General features: G+C 33.2%; 1 protein-coding gene and 1 long non-coding RNA gene across 5 annotated transcripts in view; one reads left to right on the top strand and one right to left on the bottom strand.

Moving 5' to 3' along the window:
- Positions 1-15074, bottom strand: part of LOC146997776 (uncharacterized) — a 620175-nt gene that overhangs the window by 562227 nt on the left and 42874 nt on the right. Inside the window, exon 2 of one of the 2 annotated variants that reach the window (XR_015040843.1) lies at positions 5227-5287. The exons of the other annotated variant lie outside the window; for it this stretch is intronic. This is a non-coding gene — a long non-coding RNA (uncharacterized LOC146997776). The remainder of the gene's footprint in view (positions 1-5226; positions 5288-15074) is intronic. 2 annotated transcript variants of the gene reach the window in all.
- Positions 1-15074, top strand: part of LOC118205176 (uncharacterized) — a 33318-nt gene that overhangs the window by 8260 nt on the left and 9984 nt on the right. For all 3 annotated transcript variants that reach the window (XM_035377469.2, XM_035377468.2, XM_035377466.2), the window contains exon 2: positions 9995-10227. In XM_035377469.2, the coding sequence (XP_035233360.1) occupies positions 9995-10227 (233 nt within the window). The remainder of the gene's footprint in view (positions 1-9994; positions 10228-15074) is intronic.

Below are 15074 nucleotides of genomic sequence, written 5' to 3' on the forward strand. Positions count from 1 at the left end.
ATGTTAGAGTTGCATAGATGCTTTTATCTATTTTCGCATGTGTTACGGGAATATTAGTCTGTTTACTTTATAATGTCCTCAACGAAGGCATTTTTCCTTTTAAGTAGTGTCTTATTCTTCCTTATACAATGGCCTTAAACCTGATATCCAAATAAAGAGAAACAATGATATTAATGCTGTGTTATTCATATTATGTGCCTTTAATTTAGTTAGAAATTCCCAGGATTAAGTTACTTTGCAGATTATTTCCCCTTATAAACAAAAGTTGTAGCTTAAAGCAAAAAAATTCGTACGTCCATTATAAAAATTCAGGAATATTAAAAAAAAATTAAACATATTGTCTTTTCTGTGAATTTAAAATTGTATCACTGTGGGCAATCTTTTTACGACTGAGCAAGAACCCCCAAGTATTCAATTTACTATATGAATATTTAAACTCTGTTTGCTTGCATCTCTTTTTCCATTTGAACCCTTTCTGCTGCTGTTTTGCTTGTTTGTTCTGTTAGGTTGTCCCTTTTTCTTAGCAGTATTTTAAAAATTTCACAAACTGTTATGACCTCCCCGTTCTGAATGTACGCTTCTGGCTTTTGTAGAACAATTCTCTTTTATTTCCTTCGCAATCATATTTTATTCATATTTCCGAAATGAGTTTTCTTAAAGTGTTTCAAAAACTAGTTTCTTTCTCGCATACTGGGGGTTATTTCAAATTTTAACCAATAAAATAAATTCTTGCCATTAAATATAATTTTATGTTAACGTTTTCATGGAAAATTTCATGAATTTTGATTTGGCTATAATTTTCTGTGGATAGTTTTAGTACCGGTATAACTTTTATTTCAAGCAAGCAGAACAAATGAATTAAATACAGCTTTAAATCTAAGGAAAATTAAATCTAAGGAAATACAGCATCCTTTCAAATTTAAATCTGTAATTAACTAATGTGCAAGTAGTCGCCATACTTAATCTGTTGTAAGCTTAACCTCTACCAATAAGCATTTAGATTAGTAAAATTGACATTGAGACCGTTTCCATTACGGGACAAGAGAAAGAAACAATTTTTTGCAGAAAGATATGAGAAAATTCCCTCTTCGTCATTCTTAAATATATTGGGCATGTGTCCTTGCTTTCAAAATGAGTATTGTCGAAAACATTTGTTTTAAATGTTCCATTATCTTTCCTTTTTATTTATCGAAATAACTATTTTAAGAAGGATATTTAATATATTTAGAAAAAAATTATCGTATCCAAAATTAGATGAAGTAAGTATTATATCGTTGGAAATATCAAATTGGAGTATATATCGTGCTCATGAGGATTGTTGTCCTACAATAGTAAAGATCCTACATTAGTGACTGATTTCACCATGTGTAGTAAAAATAAGTCACATTTCCATGGGAAAATTCTGACTGTTATCTTGCTTTTTAAAATTAAGTGAGGCAAAATTGCTTTATCGTATTAACAGCTACCCAATCACAGGTTATGTTCACTTATCGCTTATCAGTGAGATTCACCATTGTTCAAAGGCTAGGAGAAGTGTTCGAATAAATGACCTCAAAATGTAAGAGCATTGCACATGTACGAGGCGTATTCGGAAACTAAGTAACGTTTTGAAAAAAAAAATAGTAAAACAATTTTTTCGAATCCAATTTTATTTTTACATGAAAATACATGTCTTAAACTATTTTTTAACATAGTTTCCGCCAATGATCAAACACTTGTCACAGCGGGTGACCAGTTTTTGTATACCATCGTCAAAGAAACTTCCCGCCAGTTTCGATAACCACGACTCCACAGCATTTTTCGTGTCATCGTCAGATCCAAAGCACTTGCCACCAAGCTCGCGCTTCATGTGCAGGAACGAGTGATAGTCGGACGGCGCCAAGTTCGGGCTGTACGGCGGGTGATCGAACTGCTCCCAATGAAACTGTCGAATTAACGATTGAGTGACACCAGCAGTATGAGGCCGAGCATTGTCACGGAGCAACACAATTCCTTTACTGAGCATTCCTCTTCATTTGTTTTGAATGGCACGCCTTAGTTTTGTTAAAGTCTCACAATATCGTACCGCATTAATGGTTTCACCTCTGGGAAGAAATTCAGTAAGCAAAACGCCTTTCCTATCCCAGAAGACAGCGCACATGATTTTTTGTGATCACATTGTCACTTTGAAGTTTTGTTTTTTCGGAGAATGAGTGTGTCTCCACTCCTTCGATTGTTGTTTCGATTCTGGTGTGAAATGACACACCCAAGTTTCATCACCTGTCACAATTTGGTTTAAAAAGTTTTCTCCCTCATCACTATACCGCGTAAGAAACCAAGTCACTACCAAGTCGCTTTGTTTTGAGAACATCAGTGAGCATTTTTGGAACCCATCGGGAACACAGTTTGTGATAATTCAAGCTGTCAGACACAATTTCGAACAAAACAGTACGTAAAATTTGTGGAAATGCCTCTGAAAGAGTTGTCATTGTGAAGCGTCTGTTCTCATGAATTGCTTCATCAACTTTCCTTACCAAATCATCGGTGACAACAGAAGGCCAACCACTCCGAGCCTCGACGTGGACATTTGTTCGACCTGCATTAAACATTCTTACCCACTTTCTCACTATTCCATCACTTATCGCGTATTCACCGTAAACTTCTGTCACTTGACGATAAATTTCGGCCGGTTTAACATTCCTCGCGTTCAAAAATTTAATCACGGCACGAATCTTAGTCAGCGGGAGAACTAATTGTCTTAAACATTTTGAATGTGCACAGCAAACTGAAAACACAACATAGAGCAACCAAAATGACGACAACTGAAAGTCGGTGAACAAGAAAGACTAGTGCGCATGCGCGGGACGCCTACCACAGCGCTGCGACGGCGCTAGAATGAAACGGTACTTAGTTTCCGAATACGCTACGTATCTTTTAGGTTTCTTCGTGAAGAACTGGGTGCACGTATATACAGCAAATATACCTAATTTTTTTCTTCTAAATGTAGCTTGAAATTTTAGATGCGCGTTATGCGCCGGAAAATACTATACTCATTTCCCTTCCATTTTCAACAACAGTGCGTGCAAAAATGCTTATAATTAACACGTTGAGCGCGGCGCCGAATTTGCTGTCCTTTCCGTTCAGCCGGCGCGAGCGATCAAGCGGTGTAATGTTGCAAAGTGATCCGCGACTTCATGCACTGAGTAGAGCTTATCTCTTGGTGAACTTTGTCGGCTACCGACATACAAGCCCTGCCTGTGCGTGACAAAGCTCGTGGTAGTTAATGTTAATACTGTTTGTCCCGCGGACCGACACCGGACAAACGAAAATTCCAGTGCCGGTCCTCGGGGACCGACGCCGGCCACACGGAATGTTCACTGCCGGTCCATAGGGACCGGCGCCGCGCTCAACGTGTTAATCAACAACTGAAACACCAGCAGCTATTTCGATAGCTAAGCCGATATGCTACCTGTATATGATCGTGCAGTCGCCTCATCTAGGAAGAGACCGAGATCGGTTCTCAACCCGTATTATGCTGCAAACCCATTTAAACGGGCAAGGTATGCTCACACTGACATGCATGTGAATAATTACTTCTCGTTCCTTCCCCTTCCCGCCTCTCGAGTCTTGAATGCTTGAAGTCATTGACCGGAGGAACCCCTCCTCTGCTTCTTTAAGAAGAAGCTTTACAGTCGCAGGCGACTGAACCTAATTTTTTAAATCTAAAGTCAATTGACTATTTCTTCTACTTCAAAATAGCTCTTTCAGCCCTTCTAAAAGGGTCTTTTACTTGCTTTTAGCACCCCCTTAAGAGGTGTCAATCATTTGGCCTTAAAGACCGCACTGAATAGCGGGCGGAAACGAAACTGCTCCCTCCGTCAGCTGACCAACTGACACAGCAACTTTTTCGACGCGTAAGAGCGTCCCCTTGTCCTTTCCCCTCCGCGAAGTTGACGTTCGCAAAGAAAGATCAAGTATCAAGGAAACACCTGCTTTTATTTTCTAGTTTTTAGCAAAAATTTTGTCTAAGATGGCTGATCTAATTTATTCCGGCTCTTATTTTGGAGCAAAATTAGACCTTCTGAGTTTTTATATTTGTTTTCAGTGTGAAGGCACTTATTCTTAAAAGCTTTTTTCGGCTTAACAAAATTTTTACCGTATTAGAAAATTCCCTCTTTTGATGATGATATTTTATTCTTCAGATGATGTGGAGGTAAAGGCGTTTATATGCCTAAGAACTCCGTAACACGAACTTCCTCCTTGATAAGCCGATTCGATAATGTAATAACAATAAAATATAAAACACGGTATATAATGTTGCAGAGCGGATAGAACTAATTAATTACAACTAATAGTACAACATATATTTTATTTAAAGGAAAATATGAAAAACATTTAAAGGAAAATATGAAAAATATACGTACTCTGTTGATTGCTGGTCTCAGCAGTATTTTCATATAAGATTTTTTGGCCAATCTGCTACTTTTGAAAAACGTGTGAAATTTAAATGCAAGTGTATGCGTTTTTGCGAAAATGTTGCTATTCAATTATTTCCTTATGTTACGTTTTGCGATTTGAACTTTTCAAATATATCTTAAAATGCTTAAATATTAAAATAATGGCTGCTTTGATATTATCGCAGCCACCTTCACGCAATTTGGCGATATTTTGAAGGACGAAAAGAATAGCAATTTCAAAGCGGAAAATGTTTCATATCATACGTGCAGGTACATAGTTTTAATTCGATACTTATACCGTTACTAATTAATAAAACTACTTACGAATAGGTTTTTTTGTGCTCTGTTGTGTACATCTCAGGTAATTATTCCAGTCTATCACAGTCTTAACTCCAGTTCCAACTCCTCCATGCAAAATTTAACACTCGTTAATTCTTTATTCCGTCAGTATATTAATCGGACTGCTGTAGTAAATAGCAGACGGCTATTCTCGAACCTATCGCCGCTTCGAACGCGACGTGTTCTTTACGCCTTTTTCAAGTTGCATTTCGAAAAATGTTGTTTTCCAAAACACATCACCATAAAATATGAATCGGAACGTCTTTTTAGCAAAATATCACATTCCTGCAAAAATTTCGCGCAACCTTTCTTCATTTACAGCACATCCTACAAGCGCATATTTCAAAATTCAGGTGAAGAACAAACGTATCGAAACTTACCGTTAGAGATATCTAATGCAACGTAAGAGCATGTGCAAAAATAGCAACATTCTTTATTAAAACATACTTACAGATGGTTGGAGAATTGTTCTGAGCATGGTTGCCACAGTTCGGCGACTTCTACCAATGTGGCTGCAATAATACCAAAGGACTATATGTATCAACTAAAATTAAAATTTTTACTAATTAAACTTTAGGCTTTAATAGAAGTTTGTAAATGGCAATATTGAGATTAAAGATGCAAAGAGTTTTCTGGTGGTGTTCGAAATTCGCTGATGTTTTCACGCTAGTGATTTAACTATTCAGTTATATAGTTTTTGATTGCTTTCTGCTTTAATCTTTAAAGTTTACGAGTAAGAAATGCAACTGTAAAAGGTTATTTTTAAGGGACATTTCGACCAAGGAAAAAATACAAAATGATAATGCGTTTGAAACTCCTAGTTTCGTACTTTGAATGAAGATGTCACAGATGGAAGAACAAGAAATCTATGTTTACTTTGTACGTTCATTACCCATGCATACACGTAGCTCATATATTTATAAAAAGAAATAATCAAAGGGGTAGAGGACCAAGAAAGTTAACATGATGATGAAGAGCTATTAACTGCAATTTTGTTTTAAATAAGTATAAAATAAAAATTTTGCAATTTTGATTTTTTTTCCCGGTAAGCACTTAATTAATCATGTACGCTGTGATAATATGTTCTACGATATATTGTATTTTAGTTCAAGTACGTTTTGGTTTATTTTAAAATGAGGAAAAATTTTATCCGAAATAATTACACGGATCAAACAGATTGGAATAATTTGATGTGACGTCAGATATATCTTTACAGCACAGTGGATTATGACTACAGTATATTTCTGTCAAAAGTAACACTTGTGAAAATGGCCTGTATTTATAAAAAAAATTATATTAACATTAGCTCCTTAAAATATTTACCTCCGCAGAAAATCAGAATTATCTGGAATCGTGTGTCATGTAATTATATTTTACTCCAAATGTTAATTTTTAAATGCAATATTTTTGAAACAAACTTTTAAACAACACTGAGTTAAAAGCTTTAGAAGCTAAGACATGAATGCCTGTTCATAATTTGAATAACTGTCTAATTGTATTTAAACTTCCAAGATAACATTCTTTACACAATTTTTCTTATTAAATTCTTTAAATTCTTATAACTAATTCAATATGAAGTGCAAAAGACCACTTTATTTAACATGTACGTTTGTAAATTTTCTCTCTCTCATGCTGATTCTTTTAGGTAGGGCAAATTTTATGTTCTATATAGTATATATAAAATGTAATCTGAGGATGGTACGATGAGAGAACCAGAACGTTGCGGGCAGATAGCAATTGGAGATTTTGTAATATTTTTGGCCATACGGTGATGAGAACTTAGTAGAGAATTATTATTTTCAGTTATGATTATAATGAGGAAAGATGTAGTTAGCACGCAAATAAGATGCATCCAGAACTTATCGTGAAACTACTGCCTAATTGAAATGATGGAGTTACAGACAAACGTGCAGAGTTCAATTTATAATGTATTCCCAGACACTCTCGATACTTTGATATTTCAATCACGTTTTGGTTATCTTATGATATATCTTTTACTGGTGCAGTTCAATGGTTGCAATCTTCACCTCACAGATTTAACTATGCAGATCATATTGTTACAGCGGTTGAGGCGGCCAAGCTGAAGAAGCTACATGCTTTTATACTGAAAGCATGGAAGAAAATTGATGCGTAGTAAGTAGTTGATGCGTAGTAAGACTCCGATACTTTCTTTTAATCCTGAAAAGCGATCCTGAAAAGGAACTTTCGAACTGCAGAGATATGATGACGCAAAAAAGTGCAATATTGTTCCTTGAAGACTGTATGTACTTCATTAAAATTATGAATTTAAAAGTCTATTGCCAAGTGAGTTAGAAATTCTTTCCAATTAAATTTAATTTACCTTCACTTTTTTATATCTTACATATATGTGACGTACATAATTTCAGACATTAACATTGAAAGTATTGTAATAAATACTCAAATACTCGAGTTTGCCTTTTGTGTAAAGGGCAATTTAGAAATTTTTGGTACTACTCTTATATACGCCATCAGATGTACGGCGTCGCCAAATGTGGCGATATGTGTTCTGACCCAGTTTTGCGCGATTGTGTGTTCTGAGATGACTTTTGGCTTGATGTTTGTATGGCAAACCTTTTGACATTGGAACATGATTTTGCTGGAGTGGCTTTATTTGCTGGGTTGGTTTGGTGGGCGCTTTGGAATGACATATATTACAATGAAAGACGGGTGGCGAAATTTCAGTCACGTATTTTGGATTGTGAGTAGGTAAACTTAGTATTAAAATGTACGGACGAAATTTTATTCACGAATATGCTGGACTTTGTATGCTCTGTGTCTCAGAAGCTAGGGAAGAAGGATGAAGTGGTGGAATTGATGAGTTTTCTGATGTTTGAAATTGATATTTCTGCTGTTTGAAGAAGCATTCACAATAGTAGGTGCATTTTATTTTATTGTCCTTATTTTGTAGAATGTTATGTTCATTGTTTTTTGTTTTTGCTATGAATTTCTGTCGTTGTTGTTTTTGAAATTGTTTGTAAATTAATTTATTTTAGTTTATTGACTTGCGCGCTATGCCGGGGCTTTGCGCGATGCCTAGATTGTGCAATTCGCTGATCTTTTTAAAAATTAAAATAGAAAGCTATGTACCATGTTATTGTTTGAAATTTATTGTTATGTTAGTTTATTTTAGGGAGGTATGCGTAATTCCTAGGCTGCATAGAACATGCTCAAAGTCAGTTTGCTGCATACGCAAACTCAAAATCAGTTTGTGCAATTCTCTGATTTTTTTTTTTTTTTTTTTTTTTTTTTTTTTTTTTTTTTTAAGTTAAAACAGATCGATGTGTACATGGATTCTTGTCAAATATTTTTTTGGTGAGAAACTTTACGTTTTTGCTATCTAAATTTTTTTGTTTCGGATTTTGGGCGTAAATTGTGTGTTAAAAACGCGGTTTTAGCGTGTGCGAAAATCGCTTTTTTGCAAACATTTTAGGCTTAAAGTTCGAAATCTAGACAAGGAATTTAAATAGTAATATGACGCCGTGGAGTTTCTCGCCAAACATCTTTGGCGAGAAATTTGTAACCAACCGATGGCGTGTATAAGAGTAGTTTCAAATTTTTATTTGAATCTAGGAGAAGAATTGTATTGTGTATTATTGATAGATAAGCGAATACCGTAAATACATTGGTAATAAAACGAAAAGTATTGTAAAAGAGTATAAAGCAGAGTTATGCACCTTAATACAAATAACGATGATTTTATTGCTTTACAAATTTTGTTTGCGTATGGTGATAATGAAGCGATTTGTAAGCTGAGAGCAATACCCTGGGCACTCGGAGATAGAAATGATTCATACGCCTGATTATAATACTGTTGTAAACTAAATAATCGAGTACGTTAATCCTCTGAGCGTTATGGCCGGCTTTATCCGGTGTCATGAGATCTTTTGTCATTTGTTATATATTATTAGCTTATGATTTTTATTTTGCTTTCTTACTTTCTTTAATGATATAAATATCATATTAATAAATGCAAGTTTATGCAAATAGACATATAATATATAATGTAAATAAACATACAAATTTAGCTAATAAAGTGTCTTTCAATACACTTCATTAGCTAAATTAGGTCTTTATGACAGATCCAAAAACCCTCAGAGGGTTAAAATCAGTTTACTCAAAATCAGTTTTCTAATTAACACAACAAATTTAACACTGAAAAAAAAATGGATATTTTTTTAGTATTTGGTATTTGATAAAAGTGAAATGAAGCAAAGCAGAAGGGAAAATTTACTGAAAGGAGTTAACAAGTAAAATAAGACAAAAATAATGAATTAGGAAAAGGAGCTGCCGACACAGAAAAGTTAGTACAGAAGCGCTAGCAATTCAAACTTTAGAAAGCAATTAACAATGGACATGAAGAAATTAATTTAGAAATGAAAGCTTAAATTAGCTGAGAATTAATTAAAAATTAAATCTTTCAACAATGGATAATTAGCAAAAGTTTTAAAACTTTCGTCAAAACTAAGATACGTAATTAAAACAACTGAAAATCGAATGACAGTCCGTAATTCACGGAACCAACGGAGATTGAATTTCGATGACATCTGAAGTCGTGTGAACATACGTAACTATGAGGTCACCAAAATAACATGATCTCTGATGTCATATGCTACGTCTCGATCTTCTGCTACTTCAGTTGAAACATTTCTGTCAGAACTGGTTGTCAGCTTCACACACAACTGCACGCTATATCTATACAGTTTATTCACTTTATTGATGTCTACAACTGATACCTTTCTTATCATGTATTGGTGGAGGTGTTATCTTCTTTCTGAATCCATGGCGCTCTTACAAAACGGAGAACAAAACCTGATCGTTGAATGCAACTGAAATACGCTTATCCCATTTTATGGGAAAAAAAGAAAAATAAGATCCAACCGATTAAAATTAACCAATGAGCATTAATACTGTTGAATTATTATGATCCTGACTAAAAGAAAAATATCAAAATCTGAATTTCTTGAATTGCGAAATACTGCTGTTACATTTAGTACTTATGTTGCCATAAATTGAATGCCTAATAACGAATTAAGTATTAAAATACTATTATTAGTTTTAAATTCAGGGTTGGCAACTAATATGACAAATATTTCTCTCCTTCTATTACTAGCTTATGATAGATATTATTTTCGATTTATACATCATAACTTCTGTGTTTTATTACTGAACGAATTTACTTTAACACTTGTTTTGTTCAGCTTCTGAAGTACCTTTGTTCAAGCAGTTGAGCACTTTTCATCCTACCAGAACCATTGTGGTACAAAACTTTTTGCCTGAGGCAGAAGTACATGTACGGAGTTTTGTTGCTTTGTTCGGAATAACAGAAGTTTGCGAAATCATCAGAGATGATGCTCGCTCCTGCTTAGCTGTGATACAATACAAATCAAAGACATCTGCAGCTGATGCTCTTTTAGCTATGCCTTATTGTCAGGTGAGACAAATTGTTTTGGTTTGATATTTTAAGACATTTTATTGCCATTATCTAAATAATTTTTTTTAAGTTTCGTTTCACATTTTCGTATCACGAGTCTTAAACGAAATTCTTATAATTGTATTCTAAATTATGTTCTATCATAAGTAGAGATGTGTTTTGATTTTAAACTATTTACATTTCTTCGTGATGTGTAAACAAATTTATTGGTTTTAAATCTATCAAATAGGTATTCATTCATCTTTCCTCAGTCGAAAAATTTAAATATATCTTTTTTTATGTAATCCTTAACATTTCACACATGTTACTATCAAATATAATTGGTTAGATCTCTCAAAACAAAGCGTTAATGATGATTAATAAGTCGTCTTAAAATTTCCCAAGTCAAATTCTGAAAATTTTGGTATGACTAAATATGCAATAGCTCGAAGTCCCAGGTTACTGTCCTGGTCAAGGATAAAGTCTATGAACACTGCTAGTTCGACCGGGGTGTTTTCGTGGTTTTCTTCATATGTAACATGAATACGAGCCAGTTTCTTATAGAAAATCTTCCACGAAGGCATCCCTCCTCTTGAGCAGATAGCCACCTTGTGTTTTACCATAATTAAATTAACCAATTACTGTCAACTTTGTGGTCTCATAGCATGTGGTATTTCCCGCGTGCTTTTGTTCTGATATTCATTACATGTAGGACATTTCAAATTTTACCTTCTATCAGCTTCTTCGTAAGTGGCAAAAACAATACATCTCTTTTTTCTTACATTTTTCTATTTCAAAGTGATCCTCATCAATTATATTTAATGTCTCTTTTTGCATAGATAAAGGAGTAATTACCCTTCCTCCTTTGAAAAAGAAGTAATTTTGTTTTGTCAACTAATGAGTATAGTCCAAAAATACTTTGACTTGAGCTTCCAGCTTATGTTTACTTTCTGGAATCTCTCGGAATAAGTTTCTTTTAAGCACTCTAGTGTAGCGCCACATCCACTTTCTTTCTTCAATTCCTCAATTTTGTAATCATATGCTGAAATCTGAGTACAAATTTCTGCATCTTCATCATTATCTTCTTCTGTTGTATTCAAATATGCTGTACTTAAAGTGTCTGCTGTTAGTAAGTCTTCCCTCTTTTTGTAATGTGCACCTAGATCATACTATAAAAAACATTCTTGCCAATAATATTTCTTAAAAATATATTTCTTAGTTATACTTTCGAATGGTGAGGTTCAACTGTAATACGCTTGCCATACATATATTGATGAAATTTTGAACATTCGAAGAGTAATAGCTAAAAGTTATTTTTCTATCTGATAATTTTTCCGACTTTTCGTTACAGCTCTGGAAGCATAAGGAATTAGTTGACTTTTCTTGTAGTAAAACAACACCTAATCCTTCAGAACTTGCATATACTGAAAGAGTTGCATCCTTATTAACATCATAGAATCTTAATTCGGGTGTTTTATAAACAATTCTTTAAGTGTTTCGAAAGTTTTTGACATTTTTCAGTCGAATGCCAGGAAACATTTTTCTGTAGTAACTGTATCAATGGTGTACGAATAGTAGTTAGGAATACATTCTTGAAAATCGCTCTAAAGAAGGTACATTTGTAGGTTGCGGCATTCTATCAATTGCTTCCAATTTAGAAAAATCAGATTTTAACCCATTTGCACTTAACTCGTAACCTATATAATTCATCCAATTATCTTTTTTATTTTACACTTAGTCCTACTGAACTACAGATTATTTTCTCGTGCTCTTTGGAGTACTTCTTTAAGTAGAAGGTGACTTTGATTTTCATTAGATCCCCATATTAAGATGTTATCTACACTCAACGCTTTATACACCTTCTATTTTAATTTTTTTGTCAAATTTATGGAGCTGAACGTATGCCGAATGGTAATATTTTAAATCTGTATCTGCCAAAAGGTGTATTTAATTCACACAAAAACTTTCCTCAAGCTGGACTCGCCAAAAAGCACTATTAGCATCTAAAACAGAAAATATGGTTGATCTTTGGATTATGGTAACTTAGCGATTTTTTGGCGAAAATTTGGCGACCAACTCTGCTACAGCAACCCTCTATTTTTTTTTTCGCCGCCATTTTGTCTTCACGAAGTACAGACATGTTTCTTTTCTTTTTATTTACTGCACACTTTTTCCAACAATCTATTAGCCGAATTACACTTATGCTAGAAATTTTATGTAACAAAACTGCTTAATCATGACAAATATTCACTGCAAAATTGGGAAAAAGTGCACAATCGCAAACTCCTTGCGCGTTTTTTAGAATAGCACATAAACCATTTACACGTTGACTTATTTTTACTTAAAAAAAAGCCCAGAATTGCACAAAAATGGCATTGCACACACTCTTAACTTTATCCATCTACACTGCTATTTTCTCATAAATTACAAAAATTTGCACGAAAATGCAAAAAAATTCTGTGAATCTTTAAACTCGGTAAAAAGCACATATATGAAATTACCTGATCGCGAAAAAGTATATACCCATTGCAAGGATGAACATTTCCACGTATAAAATAAATAAAATATCCAAAAACTTTTACCTCTAAATTATCTATTATACTATAAACGTCACCAACGAATTTATACGCAAACATTAAAAATAGATACAAATACTTAGTGTCAAATATTTAAATTATTTCCATACATGTTTACTTCAACTGAAACGTATACCAAATTCCTACAAACATAAAATTCACAAAATAACTATCATTTAATTAAAAGATCACTAAACCATGTACACGTCGACTTAAAAAAAATCCCAGAATTGCACAAAAATGGCATTGCGCACACTCTTCACTATATCCATGTACACTGCTTTTTTCTTATAAATTAGAAAAATTTCACGAAAATGCATGAAAATACTCAACGTATTTACTCAAACGTATTCCAAAATATTACAAACATATAACTCACAAAATCACGATCATTAAATTAAAATATAATTAAATTAAAAAACACTACTTAAAATATAAATAAGCACATACATTAAATTAATAAAAATTAGATTACAATCCTAATTACTTTTAACTAAATCATTGCTAAAAACAATTTTCTAATAATATCATTAATTTATTTACTCCTTACATTTAGAACAATGCATAAAAATAATATCCTCAAATGATTAAAAATACTAACTTACCTAATCTTCAGAATCTTCATTACGTGGCACGCACACTTCCACTATTTCACACAACACACAATGAAACTTAATACAAAATAATATAGTACTACAGTTTTCTAAATTCCCCCCCCCTTTTCCGATTAAAGAACTATAATTCGTCCATTAATGTCACATGACATATCTCATGATCTCTCATTTCCCTCACACAAAATGATGCGTAATCGGAACTGAGTACTTCTCACATTATTACCAAAGTCCTAGGTAGTAACCTTTATCGCCTCCAAAATGTCGCCAAACTACCAGTTACCATATTCCGAAGATCAGCCGAAAATATTTTTGCTTTTAGCATTCTGGTGAGAACTTAGTCTATGGTTACCGTAGGATAATGTTCTCATTTTATCGCTTTATTTAAATCTCTAGGATCTAAACATATTCTTATTTCGTTAGGTTTGACAACATATTCTTATTTCGTTAGGTTTGACAACATATTCTTATTAACATATTCTTGACATATAACATATTTTTAAACATATTCTTATTTCGTTAGGTTTAGCATCTAAAACAAAAAATATTTTTGCTTTTGGCATTCTGGTGACAACTTCGTCTATGGTTAACGTAGGATTATGTATTGTTTCATCGCTTTATTTAAATCTCTAGGATCTAAGGATATTCTTATTTTGTTAGGTTTGACAACATTGAATTTAACCATTTAGTTGGTTCTCTTACTTTCTCAATAACATTTAAATTTTTCATTCGTTTTATCTCAAATGGCTATGAGTATTTTTCTTCTAGGACGAATTACTGGTATTGCATTGCATCTTGTTTTATCTGGATTTTATATTATCCATTCAAACAGCCCAAGTTTTCAAATACATCTTTGCATTCCTCCAGCAAGATTTCAATATAAACGGACCTGATTTTAATCCTAATAGAGAAGATTTTTCTTTGTCAATACTTGGAAGCCTACAACATAATTATTTCTTCTATTTTGGGAGTTAAATGCTATTTTTTTCAGTATCCATTTTATTCCCAGAGAATGTAGTTTAGCATATTCATTTTGTTTTTAAAAATAACACGGAACATTGATCCAGTATCTAACTACAAATTAAGTTTCTTTTTATTTACATTAACACCAGCAGTCCATTTCTTTTCTTTGTTATCCCAACTAAGGTTTAACATACTTACATAAAAATCTATCTCTTCCTCAGCCTCAGGATTTATTAATTTTTTTTATGGAACTTGGTAGCTTCATTTTTTTATTTTACAGCCTTTACACTGATTCTGAAAATGATTTGCGTTTTTATACTTTCGACAAATTTTTCCAAACGCTTGGACATTTTCTATCATTTAGAACAAACTTTTGTCGCTTATTTCGCGTCTCAATATTTACTTCTTTGTATATGCTCTTATTATGTTTAATTAGGTTCTTTTTCACTATGTTTACAACAGTTTCCTCATCTCTTATTATTTTCATTTGATGTGCACTTATTTTTTCAGATCTAATCATATCAAGAGCTTTTTCTAACGTTAATTATGTTTCGTGCAATAAACTTGATTTCAATGCATCATCTTTAATACTGCGAACAGTTTTATTTTTATCTCCGTTAACTGGGCAAACTCGTACGTTCTAGCTTTTATTTTGAAAGTCGGTTACATACTCATCTATGGTTTCCGACGAGATTTGATTTCTAGAAAAAATAAACGT

The sequence above is a fragment of the Stegodyphus dumicola genome, chromosome 4, assembly GCF_044657685.1.
Source record: "Stegodyphus dumicola isolate Sdum_Otavi_A_Nest chromosome 4, ASM4465768v1".
In the NCBI taxonomy this organism is placed as follows: Eukaryota; Metazoa; Arthropoda; class Arachnida; order Araneae; family Eresidae; genus Stegodyphus; species Stegodyphus dumicola.